This window comes from Otolemur garnettii, unplaced genomic scaffold, assembly GCF_000181295.1.
Source record: "Otolemur garnettii isolate 467f Iridium unplaced genomic scaffold, OtoGar3 scaffold00017, whole genome shotgun sequence".
In the NCBI taxonomy this organism is placed as follows: domain Eukaryota; kingdom Metazoa; phylum Chordata; class Mammalia; order Primates; family Galagidae; genus Otolemur; species Otolemur garnettii.
Genome location: NW_003852412.1, coordinates 24,070,247 through 24,089,469, shown reverse-complemented (window position 1 = coordinate 24,089,469; position 19,223 = coordinate 24,070,247). Strand labels below are relative to the sequence as shown.

Sequence of the window (19,223 nt, the reverse complement as noted above, 5' to 3'; positions counted from 1 at the left end):
GAGAAAAAGAGTTAAATACATTACTAAAGAAGAATTCACAGCAAGTGGATGTGGGGAAGAGAGAACGATGATAACCACAGACAGTGATGCTGATTTTTCTGTCCCATCTCCCCTGGATATTCATTATGAAGCTTTTCTTTACAGTATTACCTCAGCAAAGAAGAGTTGTCCACTAAAGTTAGCAAAATTGAGTTCTAGATTTTGTCCAATAATTTTCCAGTTAACAGTAACATTTCCTCGACCAGGGGGGGTTCTTATCACGTGGAACTGCAAGATTTCTCCTGCAAATAAAATGTACAGATTGATAAACGCTAAATAGAAAACAAACAACATTTGAACTCAACAAAACCCAAATCCTAAGCATGCAAGCAACTATTACAGCACCTTTTCAAAAAACATTACAAAACTGTTCTGTTTTGAATTTTCTAGAAGCTTCATTCATGCTTATTGTTTATTAACATAGAGATCCCACTTCTAAATACTTTCACGTAGTAGAACTTCAGGAAACTCAATATATAAGAGTTACAAAAGCACATGCTAAAATGGGAAACACAAACTTTTATGCACTCCAAAACATGCACCAGAACATAAGTGTTCTGTAAATGAAAGAAAATTATGAAGTCCTCATGGTTGAAACTAGTAATAGCAGAAGTAAATTCTTCCGTCACTTCTCAGAAGGACACAAATTCCTTACACTGATATGCAATGTGATTTTACATGACTGCATGCATCAAAATGCCTGCAAATACCTGAAAATCACATTTCTTCAGATTGTAACTTACATAGACCATCAATGAATTTGTTTTATAAAAAGAAATACAAAGGAAATGTGTCAAATCTGCACATCAACATCTGTGACTTCACCAAAGTCACAGTTACCCTTCCTGGACAATTGAGGTGGACAAGTGAGCTATTTGAGATATTTTTCATTTTTGGCTTTTTATCCCCACATAATACTTGATAAAACTGAAGAAAATCATGATATTCATTTCTTAAAAATTGCTAGCAATGTAAAGTAAGCTGCTAGGGAGTCTGCTGATGGCGTGAGGCCTGTTGGAAATATGCTCCATGCACTAGTTTTATATGATGACGAACACAGGTTAAGAAATAACAATGAGGGTGGTGTCTGTGGCTCAAGGGAATAGGGCACTGGCCCCATATACCGGAAGGGGCAGGTTCAAACCCAGCTCCAGCCAAAAAAAAAGAAATACCAATGAACTACGTATCACTGAAAAATTACTAGGATGAAAAGATAAATACGGTAGTGTTTAAAAAGCCCTAAAAGAACACATCCATATTCAAACTGTGTAGCATACACATATAGTCGAAACCATGAATATTCACATAAAAACTTAGTCATGCAAATAACTTTTATGACTATAAGTAAAATCTTCCAGCACTTTTTAAACAAGGAGAGCAGAAATAAAGCAAGAAAGTATAAACACCCTTTCAAATATTTTTTATTTCTGAAGATAATATGCCTCAACAAATATTTCTATTATAATAAAAAATTTTCTTAAAAATATAGATTAAATAATTTATTCATTTATTTTTTAATTTTATTATTCTTTTTTTGAGACAGAGTCTCACTGTGTTGCCCTGGGTACAGTGCCGTGGCGTCACAGCTCACAGCAACTTCCAACTCCTGGGCTTAAGCAATTCTCTTGCCTCAGCCTCCCAAGCAGCTGGGACCACAGGCACCCACCACAATGCCTGGCTATTTATTTTTTGGTTGTAGTTATCATTGTTGTTTGGCAGGCCCGGGCTGGATTTGAACCTGCCAGCTCTGGTGTATGTGGCTGGTGCCTTTAGCCGCTGAGCTACAGGCACCAAGCCAGATTAAATAATTTAGAGACTAACTTAATTTTAATTGAAATGTAAAAGTAATATTTTATACTAAATTTAAATGCATAGCTTTAGTACAATGGATTAATATGGGAGAGTGGAGAATATAAAATGGCAAACGCATCAGAAAGGCTTTTTAAATACATTTTTAAGTGTTTCAATACAAAAATAATCGTCTCCATTACATTAGTAGTCTATGAGTTAGGTTTATTTTTAAAACACATAGAACTACTAGATAGACTGTCCAAAGATTGAGATCTAACTGAAGACATGTGTAATCAGCCACAATTGCTCACACACATTTAAACTTTTTATTCTTGCGTAACTCATATGAACAACGTATAGACACTACCACACTCGAGGCACTTTACGCTGTACAACACACAGAATTTCTTACAGAGCTAGTTTGTACTATTGAAAAACAAGACTTTATTATTGCAAAGCACAGAGAGATCTTTGATGTTATTAAGCTATTTCACTTACAGTACTGTCTGGTAACACAAATAAAATTTTTTTAAATCACAAAACCTGGTAATAGTTCAAAAAGAAAATTCTGAAAGTTTGGTCTGGTGCTCAAAGTGCAGAGAGAACACAGGCCCAGAAACGAAGTGCAGGTCAGTACAGATCCAAGCTGAAGAGGGATAGTCATAATAAAAGTATGGTTGCAAGTCCGCACACAGAGACTTGGGGGATAAATATGCTATTTTAAGGTAAAAACAAACATGGAATACTAAGGATAGAAAAAAGTGTTATCTTCTGACAAACTTCCTACATGTAAAAATACTCAGAGTCTAACACTCTTCAATAATAACACCTCTGAAAGTTAACAAGTTACCATGGAAGCAATATGCAAGAAAACCTGGCAAAAAATACAATTTGACGCATCATGCACACACAGACACACAGATAAGTAAAAGGTAGGCCAATTATTTCTTAAACACACAATCTTATGAGTCTATAGAAAATGTATTATGTCAACAACAAAACAGGGTGACAATTTTCCTAAGCAATATTAACAATGGAAATGCTGAGTCTGCCTCTGTACAGCAGACACACCCAGCAGGCAGGTCCACAGCACGTGCCTCCCGGAAAAAATAACTTGGTATACCAGAAAGCTACCTTTGGTAAGGAGCCAGAGAATAATCATAAAAAAAAAAGAAGGATAATGAGAAACAAGTACTTATTCTTTTCGATCTAAGGAGAAGGAAAGAAAGCCTTAGAGTATGTTTTAATTTTCAGATGATAAACATTTTACTAGGTTGTAGCCAGCCTTCTAGTTCTTGCCCAAGATAAAAGACCTCACCTACCAAAGTATCTGACTACACGACTAGAAGGTCCTCTCGAAATAAAATCCACACAATCCAACAAAAGTTAGGGACACATTTTTAGATCATATAGTATCGAATAACCCCAAGTTTTTTATCCACTTATTCTCAAAAACAGAATTTTTTTACAAAGATAAACAGTTGCAGATACCAATTACAATGTGTGTAAAAATAATGGAAAACCAAAATACAGAAAACATATTTTAATAGACACATGTATCCAAATTGATTGCTTCCTATAATAATAAAAAAAAGAAAATGGGTTAAAACAATTATAGGAACATGAATAATGTAAAGTACAGACTGTCAACATGAACAGTTAAAAAAAAGTCAAGTGTTTCTAATATTGCAGTTCCATATACTTTTTTTAAGAATCACATTTCTTGTTCAAATCTTTGTGTAAAACAGATTCATGCTGTCTCTAAGAAAAGGAAAAATCTTAAATCCATTGAACATGACATGACGATTATGATGCTGCTGAGTTGAGTGACTGAGTGAAGCTTCTAACACAGATTTATAAAAGGCACATTTACACCCATTGTGCAACCATAGTGAAATCCATTGTCCCATATTTCTAAATTCTGTCCATTACACTGGAAAGAAAGCAATATTTATCACGGAGCATCTCTCCAACTGCATTAGGACAAAACATAGAAATAGAATTCTATAGAATTCAATACGTTGTTAAAAACAAAGGCGATTCCTCCCCATGAAATCAAAAACTCATTCTATATCCAGAAGTTCAGCATAGTCCATGTCTTAAATCTAATCACACAAATAAAAATCCAACACTAGGCCAAGAGCAATGTTAACATTGTCAAAAGCCCACATGACATGGTTACTTTTATCCCATTTGTTAGCAGTTATCTTTGAAGAATCATTAGGAAGTTTTCATTAATTCACTTTGGTAAACTCATCATGATACACACGTCTGTATGTCATTTCCATGGTAGTATAAAGAATACATGCACAAAATACTGATTTCTTGAGGTTCAATATGTTTTCAAAATGAAAATTAATTTAGACTCTAGGAAAGCCCTTATGAATAAAGGGAAAGAAAAGTAAGTAAAAAATAGAAATTCTCCCCAATATTTATTTAGAAAATGTAAAAACTCTAGGAAGCATTTGTGCTAGAAATAAAATCAATTTGGTGTTTTATTTCCTATACCAAATTCATGTATACAGATTGATACACCAAAGCAGATTTTTAACCAATTGTTATTAGACCGTGTGATTTAATTACTAATCCTCTTTCTTCTTTGCATCTCCTGCAGATATTTAGCTATTGGAAATTAAAGAGGCTACAATATGGTTCTCAACTCAAGTTCATCCAGGCCAAAAAGAATGTGGATGCTTGTGTCCAAAGTTTATCCAAGATGCTGTCCTTCCCACCAGGAGGGCACCGGTGCCTTCGGAGCGCTCCAGCCCAGTGCCACCACCATCCAAACCCTCACAGGACACACTTGCAGGACACCAGCTGCCTGACCGTTAAATCTCTTTAAATTGATCCTGGACATCCAGATATTTTTTGCATTCTTTAAAAAAGAATTTCCATGGTATTGCTAAAAAGCACACCCCTAATCTAGCTCAAAGTTCCTCCTTAAATCTCATCTACCCTTTCCTGGTGTCTGGTCTTCTCTATACCCTCCAAACTGATTCCCTTCTTGTCCATGATTTTCCTACTTATATTTTTTCAGCAAAACAAAACAAAAAATCCAAAATACTTCTCTTTTATCCAATGTTTCTCTTTTCCTTGCTGTCATATACAATGAGCAGTGCTTCTCAAAATGTTTTGCCATGAAAGACAGTTCATTTTGTTTGTTTTGTTTTGTTTGCCTTCATCCATCATAGACTGACCATCTTGTAAAACACAATAAAAAAAATGATCAGGTAATTAAACAGCAAAAAGAACACATATACAAAATAGAAGCCCATAGATGAGGCTTTTGGGTATCTCCACGAGGTGAAGTTGCTATAAACGTTCCTAGTCCAGTACCAAACACACCGTGGACAGCAGCCTCCTGATGACCATGCTGGAGACGCGCTCCCCAGAGGCCTCTGAGTCCTCTGTCATCACTAGACATTTGCTTCCCCTTCCTGATTCTCCTTTAAAATTCTTCTGCTATTGCTACTGTTTTCTCTGGCCCCTTTGGAACTCTAATCCAGCCATTGGTGTGATACACATTGACTGCTTTCTTCTGGTAACCGATGGCAATGCCCTCTCTCCTCCGTCTCTCCCCACGTCTCTGGCAGAGGTCACAGGCCTCCTCTCGGGTCTCTTCCCTTTCCCAGGCCCTTAGTCTAGTGTTCCAAACAGCTCCCTCTTCCTAAGTTCCCTCTTCTCCTCTATGCACAAAGATCGTATTAATTTTCCTGATTTCAGCTATCACCTCTGGAAATCCAATTTCCAACTTTATCCTGAGATTGAGTCAGGTTCTCTTACTAATTTCCTTCTCTCACACAGTGTTACTCAAACTCATTCTTCCAACTCTAATCACTTCAAATATTTCTTGAAAGTTCTTGCGTTGTTAGATTCTGAAGCAGACACAATTTTAAGCAAACAACCTCTCTGTACAATGTCCCCTGGAGAGTGGGCTCTGGATGCAACACAACTGGGTCTAAGCCCCTCCACTGAATGATTACATGCTGTTTATTCTCTCTCAAATTCAGTTTCCTTCTGTGAAAATCTGGTGTATGCTATATAATATTATATCCACTTCTTGGGACTGCTGTTGAAATTAAGTGGAATGGGATGTGGAGTGTCCAGCACGCAGAAAACTCTCCATAAATGCCGTTACTGCTGTCATCGTTGTGAAGATTAACTACCCCAGCAGGGACTTTTTATTTGTACTATGTTACAACTTTTTGATAGTTGCTACTCTTCAGGTTAGAATTATGGAAATTTGTTAGTCACTTATGATAACATGATCCTAAACCATTACTTAAAAAGAATGTTGAAAAATGTCTTGAATATTTGCATTGATTAGTTAAATAAATTTGCAAGTACGGGGAAAGGCCTCACAAGCTAAAACACGCTCAGTCTCCAGCAGGGACACTAACTGTCTGACCTTGGCAAGTCTTCTAACCTGTGTTTCAGTTTTGTTTTCTCATCTGTAAAATGGAGGTCCAAACCAAATGATCTATATCCTTTTCACTTCTTAACTCTTAAAGGCAAAATTGTTTTTTAAAATTCCAAATACAAATTCTGTAGTAAAACATAAGCTATAAGTAACATCTTATCTGAAAACAGGCTTACTCAGAAAACACTGACATAAGGTTGAGACAGGTTAAAAATTAGCCAAACCCTACATATGATGTGAAATACAAAGCAAGGACTCAAGAAAAATACTGTTTTTTGAAAAACTACATAAAGAATACAGTATAAACTTTATAAGATGTTCTAGTTTGGCACTTTTGTTCATAAAATATGAAAACAAAATATAAAATCCAAGCTAACATATTCATGGATTATAAACTATTAATTATTTTTACTTCGGTGCCAGGGTTTCACTGTTTAATATCAACAGCTATCACTGAGTACAGACCACACTGGCTAGGAACTAGGCTAAGCAGGTTACATTTATAGCTCACTAATCCGCACAAAAAAACCTACGAAGTAAATAATATTCTTCTGTCATGTAACAGATGAGAAAGCAGAGCATCTCAGGTTTGACTACATTCCTTAACAATCACCCCAGTGGGCAATGGCAAGCTGGAAAACACAACCGGTCCGCACAGATCCTACATCGAGTTAACAGCTCACCACCAGGTCCTCTCCCAGAGACATTCTACGCAGATTAATACAGCTCAGCAAAATAATGAAAGGAAAAAAAGTCAGATCCTTTAGAAGACTAGACAGAAAATGACATCCACGGAAAAGAGAATGAACGTGCTCAACAGAAAACAGAACCCACCTTCATGACCTATGACGGAGCGAGACGCTGTCTGAAAGCTGACAATTCCTGCCACGTTGTCGTTGGCCAGAATGCTCACCCTCACCGTGTCAGAGCCGGGCAGGATTCTGCTCCCCCCGTCAGTGTGCACCAAACTAACTACGATGCTTTCATCATCCTCTGGTTCAGAATCATCCAAGATGGTCAAAATGGCTGTCTTTTTGGTTTCACCTACAGAAAGTCAATGGAATAAAAACCCAAGTGACAAAATCACTAAGAGAAAACTCACAAAGGGGCCCAAAGTAAATTCTATTTCAAAAGTTAAGTAAAAATAAATGAGTGGATTTTCATGGTCCCATATGGTGAGCACAGGACTAGCACCCCGATGAGCTAATTTTCTCCATTAGTCTATACATCCTTTCACATATGAAACACTGTAAAATTTTATCAATGTAGACAGATTGTGGGAAATGGCCCATTTCAAATGGTTTGAGTTATAGAAAAGTCAAAGGGTAGAATTATTTCAAAGGATCATAACTTTATGTCCTGGTCTTTAGCCAAAAACAATGACTTAACTAGGCAAGAGCTTTGAGAGAGCATCTTTTTTTCAGAAGTAGCACCTTTCGGCCAGGCATGGTGGCTCACATCTGTAATCCTAGCACTCTGTGAGCTGAGACAGGTGGATAACCTGAACTCAGGAGTTTGAGACTAGCCTGAGCAAGACGGAGAACCCAGTTCTAATAAAAATAGGAAAACTAGCTGGGCACTGTGGCAGCCTCCTGTAGTTCTAGGTACTCAGGAGGCTGAGGCAGGAGGACTGCTTCAGCCCAAGAGTTTGAGGTTGCTGTGAGCTATGGTGACGCCAGAGCATTCTACCCAGGGTAACAGAATAAGACTCTGCCTCAAAATTAAAGAAAAAAGAAATAGCACCTTAGAAGAATGTAGTCTCATTCTCATTCTGGCATTACTATGAAAAATTTAAATCAGTTATTCAACCTTGAAGAACAACAATACTTAGGAAACGGTGGTCGAAATGAGGAACAGAAAAAGGATGGCAAACTGAGTGAAAGAAGCAGGCGGAATGAACTGAATCTTGGTTGCGGTGACAGCATCAAGTATCAGTTCACAGGATGTAATGCAGGGAAGAAAGGCAAAAAAGAGAACTCAAAGGGACGACTGATAGCCTCAAAGGCCAAGCAATCTGCTTCCCAGTCTGATCTAGGGCACCAGGAAATGTCCCTGGAATGTTCCACGGGAAACATTTCATCTCCACTCCCTCCTCAGTACATGTTCACTGTTCCCTTTGGAATAGGAGAAATGTTACCAATTACCACCCTGCCCCCCTCCACCACGCATGTCACATTCCACTATTCCACTGCTTAACAAATCATCAACTGAGAAATAACCATTATAGAAATTTACTCTAAAACATCACACTTATTAGATGTCTCAAAAGTATACAATATCATACTGAGTCTTAATTAGTGTCCCCTCAAAAAAGTGTATGCATTAAAATGTTAAACAGATACATTGGATTGCTCTGAGAAATCAAATTATGAATAATGTTTAGTTCCTTTATTTTGTGTGTATCCTGAGGTTTTTATGAGAATACATCACTTTTTCAATCAGAAAAGCACTGTTTAAAAAAAACTTGGTAGAATCTATAAATGTACAACTCAAAATTTAAATATCTCAGTAAAGATATCTCTCCACAGCCAAAGAAAGCTATTTTAAATATATGAACTTTTCCAATTTTAAATATCAGAAGAGTCAATCACTCCTGAAAAAGAATCAGTGCACGTGAGCGTACCTGTAATTTTTTGGCCATGTAAAATATTATTGTATAATTTATGAAAACATTGTAAATCTAAGAACAGCATTATAAAATGATCTATCACTATGATCAATTTAATATAGATGCAATCACTAAAGTTTACACTGTTTTCACTTAAAAATCATTTTAATCAAAGACACACCTTGCATATGAACATGCTTACCAATTAATACCCATTCCCTAACTATCACTGCTTCTTACTCCCAGTTTGGTTGTAGGAACATGGCTTACTCTTATAATTTCCCTTACAAAATTAGAACTTACCTTACATTTGCTTCTGTGTTTCCTTAAAGGCACTTGCTATCATACATAAAGCAATTCACATAATAAAGATATTCCCAAAACATCTTTATTTTTAATGAGCTAAAAAGATACACATTGTATCAGCACATATAGGTCACGCCAACCACTAACAAGCCAGCTAATTTCTATTTTTTTCAAAAACCATGCTGATTATTGTCAAGAATTTATACATTAAGTCAGAACCCTTAATTTATCATAAAAATTGACTGTGATAACTTTACAGCATGGAGGGGACTGAAATTCATTTAGAACCATCACTCACCTTCAGCAAAAGTCAGAACGTCTCCAGCACCTATAAAATCGAAACCTTCAGCAGCCGTTCCACCAACAACACGCCACTCAACTGTCACCTGACCTAAGCTGCCCCCGGTCCTGTGTATCACCAGCTCCACCAGGGTGTGGGGCTGCTCCGGAACTTCGACAAATAAGCCATCTTCTGAGGTATTGGGGCTGATACTATAGATCACAAACACCCCAAAGGCGTCACCATTCAGGGCTATGACAACCGTGGAGGTATTTGGCTGTCCTATGGTGGGCTGATTTTCTAAACTGGCTGTGATGTTCATGAGGTGAACTTCAAGGAGAGAGATCAGGAAACTCTCATCCATTTCTGGGAAATCGTCAGGAAGAATAGAAACTGTGAGATTTGCAAATTCATCACCTTCCAGCATTACAGCCCACTGCCTCGTCACAGGCTCGTAGTCACTCCCAGCCACAGCTTGACTGCTAAAAAGAGATGCGACCCTGGTCATGTTTTTCCTGTAGGTCCAGAAGTCTGAAGTGTTGATAGTTGGGCTGATCCATGATGTCGTCCAAAAACACCGAGGACCCTCAGAGGCCCTGAGGAATGAGAATGCAGAGCAAGCGTGCTCTCTGAGGCACGAGGTGGCACAGTTGTACTGGGGATCCCCCACCTCAGAGACATTCATCCGTGCCCTCCAGAGCGGGTCAGGCACCCCTTGTATTGGCGATTCATAGTAGGACAGTAGATCTTGACCTTCCTCAATTGCAAGAGCCACCACATCAATGTCGGAAGTGCTGTAGAACAGCAGCAGGCAGCCAAACAGCCCTCCGCTAAACGTGGGTGACAATTAAAAGACAGGTTACGTACTCACAGTAGACGCATATAGGGGAGAGGAAAACTGGTTGTGGCTTTCAATTTAAAAAACAAAAAGTCTGTTAAAGCCCTAGTAAAAACACAGCCATGCTTATAATTGTCTTTCAACATTTTGTTTTCTCATGGAAGGACACCTTGCTAGTTTCCTTTTTTTTTTTTTGAGACAAAATCTTACTTTGTCACCCTCAGTAGAGTGCCATGGCATCACAGCTCACAGCAACCTCAAACTCTTGGGCTCAAGTAATTCTCTTGCCTCAGCCTCCCAAGTAGCTGGACTACAGGCACCTGCCACAATGTTGGGCTATTTTTAGAGATGAGGTCTCACTCTGGCTCAGGCTGGTCTTAAACTCGTGAGCTCAGGCAATCCACCCACTTTAGCCTCCCAGAGTGCTAGGGTTACAGGTATGAGCTACCGGACTGGCCTACCTTGCTAGTTTTCAATCAAACAATACTTATTTTTAACCAAGCTATGAAAGTATCTTCCAATGTATGCAAATTTAAGATTTCCTAACAAAATTACAGAATTTTCTTTTTTTTATTTTACAGAATTAATTTTCATTACTATATTTCACTGAAGGAAGTAACAACGGTAACAGTGTGAGTACATTTGGAGGGAATGTAATTATAGTTGGCCCTCCATATCCATGAATTGCATACTTGCGGATTCGAACACCACAGATTTGAAAATATTTGGGAAAAAAGTAAAAATAACAATTAAAAAACACATAGAATTTACATTATATTAAGTAGTATAAGTAATCTAGAGATTATTTACAGCATATGGGAGGATGTAGGTTATGTGCACATTCATTTTATGGCCGTTTTATACAGAGACTTTGTGCATCCAAGGACTATGGTTTCCCTAGGAGTCCTGGAACCAATCCCCATGGTTACCAGAGGGACAACTGTACTTACCATAGGTCTCAATACCCGACATTTTCTATTTCTGAAAGAGCTCAGTGGATACTATACTGCCTTACAAAAGAAATGCAAGAAAAACAGAACCTGAAAAGCAACCACTCCAAACAGCATGTGAGTGGTCTTTCATTTAGAAACTAGTTATATTTAAATTCTAACTCTAACAAATCACAGCTTAAAGCAATAAATTTCTGGGATTAGAAAGTCCATTGACATATAATCTATTCTCATTGCACTAACACAGGTATGATACATGCGACAGGCTCTTTATGCTAATATACCTAATTTAATTAATGCACTATAATAACCTACAAAAAAAAATCACCAAACCTAAATGGCTTAATTGTGCAAGGGATCCTTCCCACCACCCTACAATTCCCATCACTCCCACACAAGCAGCCATCTCAGATACCTTCTCCTGACAGTTATGTTAGCACAGGAACTTCTTTCCAGAGGCTCTTGAACACGATAAACCGTCTGAACAAAGGCTACTGTACCATAAGGATTATCATTGGCAGGAATAATAACACTTGCCACTCGATCTAACCCAATAGTACCTCCATCAGAGGCATCAGTTAGTTGCACTTGGATAACCTAAAAACACAGTGAAAACTTCCTTAACAGCATCACAGTTCTGAAATTAGAATAACGATACAGAGAAAAAAAATCAAACATATACATACAAGAACAAAATGGAATGAAATATAAACGGACTCAAAGTAACTCCCCCAATTACTTTACAAATCTAGTGTGTCAGAGAATAACCCACCATCAATTTTTAATAATGGAGAATAATTATACATAAGAAATACAGGCTTTTTAAATTCCTTAATATTCAGTTACATATTTATGTTTACCATTTCAATAATATATATAATTTTCATGTCTTATACTTTTTATTTAGGAAAAATATTACATATATGCTTTAATGAACAGCTAATATATTATACTTTAATATAATATATATAATTATATAAAAATATATAATATTTAATAATATATAAATATAATATATATATATAATTTTCCACATTATCTCAAATGGAAATCTCTGACAAAATTTAACATAGAAAACACCACAGTGTAATGCCACTTACATTTAGAGAAAAAGGAAAGAGAAATATTTTATATGTATTAATAAAAATCTAATATATTGGAAGTGAAAAATGACACAATTAGCATTCAAAAGAAATTTTATGGACTTCTCTTCCATAAAAATGTGATACTATTTAGGAATAAATGCTGTTCAAGTTAATTTTAAGACCTAGGCTTTAATAATACTTGCATTTCATAAAATAATCTCCAGCCAATAAGTTAGTGATGAATCAAGTTTCACACTGAGACTCTACTTTTATTTGCCACCTTACTTCTTCATTGTAAAAAATATATATATCAAGATGTATTTAGGATAGTATTTGTCATACAGTGAATTCTCAACAATGGCTGAAGAGTAAGTAAATGAATGTGTAGAAAACCACAATCTACACTTAATTAAGATTGACTGGCTCACATCCAAGCCAAAAGGGACTACGGATACAAATTAAGAGTTTATAGGGAACAAATGTAGTAAAAATTAGGACAGATGCATATATATTTAACTGTAACCAAAATGTTGAATAAACAATGTAACTATACCAAAAAATTCTTATACTAGCAAACTGGCAAATATACATGACCTATTTCTAGACTATTCCTGCTTGTATCAATTAACAAGCACTTCACACTACCATAGTTTCAACATTCTTGCAGAAATAATTTATTTGACATCCTCTCCAAAGTGTCACAACAACAGCCATCTGTTCTAGTCACTATAAGACAAGGTACAATTTACAGTGTCATTCTATACTAGCTATTCCTCTCACCTCTTCAATCTCCGGAACGTCGTCAGCCAGGACCTCTAACAACAAGGTTTGAATGGTTTCCCCAGGGGCAAAGGTCACATTACCTGAGACAACTCGCAGGTCTCCAGTAGCAAGCTGTCCATTAGTGGTGGCAACCCACTGGACAGTAACATTGCCGAGTGTCCCAGAATTGCGAATTATTGGCAGGTTTACCTTCACTGAGTTAAACTCAGGTTCCTCTACAATAAGTTTAGTAATCTGAAACCCTGAAAGGTAGACAACAGTAGAGTTAATTTTAAGTACAGATCAAAACGGCATTAACATAGAGCTAACCATCCAATACGGGATTCCTTTCCCCCAGACAATCTAAGCAGCTATACCCTGAGAAACCAGAGTAAGGTGCTCTGACACAAACTGGTCAGGCCTGCCAAGTTTCTCCATTATTTTTCTTCGTGCCAGAAGCAGATATGGTAAACTCAGATGCTCCCGGGGGTCAGGCATATGCCCGCTGTAAGTGAAGCAGGCCCAGGGAGCACTGTGGCTAGCTGTACAACGAAGTCTGGTCCAGAGGGGCAGCTGCTATTGCTCCCATGACTGACGCTATGCAGGAGAGAGAGCTCCAGGCTGTGAGATTTTCCTATTTGTCAAGAAAGCCTAGAAACTCTGATTTTGTGTAATTTTCCATAAATTAAATTGCTTTTATAAAGGATTGCCCAAGACTCTCAAATCTAAAGTAAAAGCTTACACCTTCCATATATATGCCAAGAGGCTGATTTACTTTCTTTTTTAAATAACCACTAATCACTGCCAGTCACTATACACAGGTGTGTATACACACTTCCGTTATAGTAGGTTAGAAAAGAAAGCATGATCAGGTCAATCCTGAGTCTCTAAACATAAAGGTCATTAGCTATGATCTACACAAACAAGTAACAGAGAGACACAAGCTCATCTGAATACCAAATAATCCATAGGGGTCATCAGAGGCCTCGATGATAATGACTGCCTCTGTTAGCGCCCCTAGTCTGGCTCCTCCTGTTGTTTCATTCAGCAGTTGCACAAGAAAAGATTCTTCCAGCTCAGGGTAGATATCATTAATGATATATATTGGCACAGGTTTACTGGTTTCCCCTTCTAGCAAGACCACATCTGATGAAGCTATACTATAATCTTCACCTGCAGAGACAAATGGCAAAACATTAAGATGTATTCCGAAATATAATAGTAAATATTCCATATATTAGAAAAATACTCAAAGGTATCAAACTTTGTGCATATCCTTGAAAGTGATTTTCTGAGAATATTGACTTTTTTTTTTCTGAATGGGAAGATATCTGCATCTCTTACCAGAAAAATTAGTTTGATAATATCAGAAAATAATGAAAAAAAATCCTAAGGGTGCTCAGGTTCATTCTTTCACCTTCAAAAAGATGTATACATAATTTGGTCTCTATACACAAATATATATCCACACACATATGCACACACACACACACATATATAGAGAGAGGGAGAGACATTCTTTACCACAAAATGGTCCCTTATCTCCAAGATAATATATAGAATATTTTCAGAACAAACAACAGAACTATAGAATTCTAATCTCTCTGGTGAGACACATTAGACCACTGCACATATACAGGCATATTAGCATCATCAGTGATACAGCTAGAAATGAAAAACTTTGCTACCAAATTGGATTAAAAGCTGCTGCTGAGGACTGTTCAGGGTGGCAGAAGGTTTTACTTCTTTTGAGATGGTAGATGGGAAAAGCAGGATGCTTCCTATGAGGCCTGAGGACTAATTTCACCTAACACCCACCAATCGCCACCTTCTGGCAAGATGTGAGGCCTCGTAGAAGAAGGCAGGTACCCAGCCCCCAAAACAGTCATGGGTACACACACACACAGACACACACGCACATGCACACACACGCACCTGCCATGTAGGTAGTAGGTAAGCCTGGGTTAGTCTTTCAAGCAGTATGCCCAAAGGATTTATTTTTATCAGGCATAGTATCCCATCACTGTTCCTTCATGTGGACAATGGAAAGATTCTCATTGAATATCTCTTAGGCAAATCTCCCTCAGATGCTGGAACTTTACTCCCAAAGTAGGCAGGCTCCTAATGCCTGCATTTGGCAGTGAAAGCCTTTTGCTTCTATACAAAATAGTTAATGCTGCCCACTGCCTCTTCCACCTTCTTCATAAATAAATAAACAAGCATAATAAAAGCCCCGGAGGCAATCGCTGCCACACCCCAGAAGCACACCAAGTGCTCTTTTTCTCATATCCCCCAGTAGTCACGTACACATGAATCCCTTTCAAAAATGAAAGGTACCCACAGAGAAAGCCAGTGTTTCCTCGGTCTACTTTTCTTTGGTTTGTGCATAGTTCAGTCATTATAGCATTTGAATTCACATATTCTGACAGCAGTTTTCACAAATTCTATAAATTTAGTGCCAGAAATATGTTAAGAGCTCTGGATTTGTGCCTTTCAAAGGATACAGGGAATCTCTAGTATTTAGTGGATTTTTCTAATTTTGTCTTCAAGTGGCTTTGCTTATCAAGGTCACGCCCTTCCGTACGCATGTGCATCAACTCCTACAGCTCCTGAGATAGTCTTTCTTACCAGCTACTGCCGTTATCGGCACGGCTTTGAACTTCACAGAAACATCTGCAAATGCTCCTCCTGTTCTAGTCACATTGATAATAGGTCCAACATGATTTTCGGCCACTCGAACAACTGGTGCTGAGAGCTGAAGAGTTCCAAATGCATCATCATTGGCAGAGATAATTAAATGTGCGATAGTTTCGACCTTAGGCCCTAGACGTGGAGAATTTGGAACTGAAAGGTAGAAGATCCAAATAGAACACAAAAGTTAATGTATTGAAATTCTAACAGTTGGCCAAGTCATCAAAAAACAAGCCTCAGCAAGATTTCAGCAGCCAAATGCGATTCTCATTTGGTGTTTTCTCTCTATCTATGTTTAAAGATATTTATTGGCTAATATGTACCAGCATTAATCTAGACACGGGGACACAAAAATAATTAAACAAAAATCTCTGCTTTCTTTTGTAGCTTATGTTCTAAATGGAAATTTTATTTTTATAGAATCTATAGCAAAGGAACAGTTACCCTGAGAATATTTTAATATGTATTGGAAATTTCTCAAATGGGAAAAATGATTATTTACCAATTTATATATATTACAACAGATAGTGGGTACCCACAAAAGTATGCGCATTAGTTCACCACCATGGCCTTCAAACAGCATTTCAATTACAAAATTGACTAAAACAGTAAATTAATTCCTTCACTTCAAAGGCCAGCTAACAAGTCATCAGACTCCTAGGCTGGGCATGGTGGCTCATGCCTATAATCCCAGCACTATGGGAGGCCAAGGCGGGTGGATTGGCCGATATCATAGGTTCCAGAGCAGCCTGAGCAAGAGTGAGACCCCCCATCTCTAAAAACAGCCAGGCATTGTGGTGGGTGCCTATAGTCCCAGCTACTTGGGAGGCTGAGGCAAGAATAGCTGGAGCCCAAGAGTTGGAGGTTTCTGTGAACTATGACACTGAGGACGACATAATGAAACTCTGTCTCAGGGAAAAAAAAAAAAAACAGGCTAGGCACCAGTAGCTCAGCAGCTAGGACACCAGCCACATACACTGGAGATGGTGGGTTTGAATCCAGCTCAGGCCTGACAAATGACAATGACAACTACAACCAAAGAACAGCTGGGAGTTGTGGCAGGCGCCTGTAGTCCCAGCTACTTGGGAAGCAGAGGCCGGAGACTTGCTTGAGCCCAGGAGTTGGAGATTGCTGTGAGCTATGATGCCACAACACTCTACCCAGGGAACAGCTTGAGGCTCTGTCTCAAAAAAAAAAAAAAAAACTCCTATCAGAGGTAAACAATTTTGAGTTCCTATTTATTCTTTAACAATTGTGGCATTTATAAGTTATGTTTTTATGAATAAAATGTAACATTCTCAGAAAATTTAACCTAAAATTAAATGACAGAATTTAATTTCAGTGATATGGTCTCAGACCAACCCAAATTACATCATGTTAAATATCAATACAATTAAATTCAACTAAATTGGAACAATAATGGCAGTGACACAGACAGTGACATTTTTTAGTATGGACTACAAACCAGGCAGTGTTCTCAATGCTTTTTGTGCGTTAAGTCACTTGATTCCCACACCGCCTCCATGTGGTAGGGAAGACTGCCCACAGATGCAGAATCAGACAAAAAGAAGCTGCAGAAGTCACCTAAGGTGTTATATGGTCCATGTCAGCACAGTCAAGAGGGACCCTCTTTGCCTAATCCCCTACTCCCTATCTCCAATTCCTCACCAGACCAGGATAGAACCTTCTGTTTATCTGTGACTATTCAGTCGCCCTATACTATAACCTTGCCAGGTGCCAGCCTTCTCATGTTGCTCTTATTCATGAAAATTGATGATTACACTCCCAGTAATAAAGATCCCATCAGACCCTAGACCCATGCTGCCCATTAAAATTTGAGTCAATCACAAAGATAGGGAAACAACTCAAGTGCCCACAGACACGTGCATGGATTAATAAAATGTGTTGTATGTACACCACGGAGTACTAGTCAGTCACAAAAACAAATGGCGATCTAGTATCTTTTGTAACAACTTGGTTGGAATGGACACCATTCTTCAAAATCGAGTATATCACAAGAATGGAGAAACAAACGCCACCTGTACTCAGTTCTAAATTGGAACTAGTTGATCAACACTTATGTGCACATGTGAAAGTAAAACTCAACAGCTGCCAAGTAGGCGGGAGGGAGGTGGAGAGGATGGGTTAATTCACACCTAACTAGTACAAGGCCACAGCGTGAAGACACACTGAACAACTCTGACTTAAAATGTACAAAGGCAAATTACGGTAACCAAAAAAAATTTGAGTCAATATCACACATATTTGTACTAAATTATTCTTTAGTTACCCCCATCACAGCTCTATGTCTATTCTGAACTATCCCAACTCTTTTGCATAGTTCCAGGAACATAGCAAGCACGAGATACATGTTGACTGTTTCTTCCATCCCACACCACATAGATACTCTGCATATACAACTTTATTAATAATAATTGCCTTTATTTACTGAATGTTTACCATATGTCAGACACTATATTAATTTTTACATATACAGTATTGTCATGTTTAATCCCCATATTATAGAAGGAAACTGGGGGTTAAAAAGATTATCTCCAATAGTTTATTACAACATATGTAATAGAATTTATCTGATACAAACAGCCACAGCTCCCAGCCACTGTTATGGCTGATACTCTCTCATAGTTTTATATCTACCTCAATAAGTTATGAGTTGCTTGAAAACCAGGCTGTGTTTTCTAATTCTTACTTAATATGACTAATTATTGGGTTTTATTTTAATTTCTTTGCTATTATAACTGATCTTAATCTCACTTTAAAAAGAAGTGAGGGGGTATTGTGTAATAATTTTTAACCTTGACTTAATCTGAAGATTTAATACTAGCAGTTGTCCTATAAATTTCTTCTATAACCCTGGACTACAATTATTTACACTATAGGCAAGAAGGTTGCTTACCCAATATAGTCTATTCATCCAGGTGTTATAGCAAGGTAAAGATCTTGCCTGTAATGCCTCAATCCACACGGCAGCACACAGCCAACACTCAGGTCTTGGAATCTTACATCTTAAATTGTGTAATTCTAGTTTCCTAAACAAGGTTTTACTTGTTTTACTAAACATATTGTCTTAAAATTGATATTAAATTAGTATTACCCATCTTCCTTCCTTTATTTGTTCCTTTATTCTAGGAAATCTAGATTCTTTTCTTTATTTAAAAATACCTTTCTTGAGTTATAAGTCTTTTTAGAAAGATGTAAATAGCGAACAGGGCACAATAAATAGCTGCTTTCAGCTCTCCCAGCATAAGCCCTGCTCTCTCCTGTACCCAGTCCACCCCCTCTCCAAAGACACTGGCTACTAGTTTCCAGCAGCAGCCACAGAACCAGGTCCTCTGCCCAGTGTCAGGCACTCCTCATTCCTATTCTTAATGCAATCAGTGCCTTTTCCTCAAATCTCACGAATTTTCATGGTTTCTTACTGTTTCATAGCTC

General features: G+C 37.7%; 1 protein-coding gene across 1 annotated transcript in view; it reads right to left on the bottom strand.

Moving 5' to 3' along the window:
• ADGRV1 (adhesion G protein-coupled receptor V1) overlaps positions 1 to 19,223 on the bottom strand; it is a 552,089-nt gene that overhangs the window by 425,118 nt on the left and 107,748 nt on the right. Inside the window, exons 29-35 of the mRNA XM_012802802.2 lie at positions 15,708 to 15,923; positions 14,037 to 14,252; positions 13,098 to 13,342; positions 11,648 to 11,829; positions 9,463 to 10,274; positions 7,085 to 7,294; positions 151 to 281 (exon numbers count right to left, since the gene is read on the bottom strand). Coding sequence (XP_012658256.2) covers positions 151 to 281; positions 7,085 to 7,294; positions 9,463 to 10,274; positions 11,648 to 11,829; positions 13,098 to 13,342; positions 14,037 to 14,252; positions 15,708 to 15,923 — 2,012 coding nt within the window. The remainder of the gene's footprint in view (positions 1 to 150; positions 282 to 7,084; positions 7,295 to 9,462; positions 10,275 to 11,647; positions 11,830 to 13,097; positions 13,343 to 14,036; positions 14,253 to 15,707; positions 15,924 to 19,223) is intronic.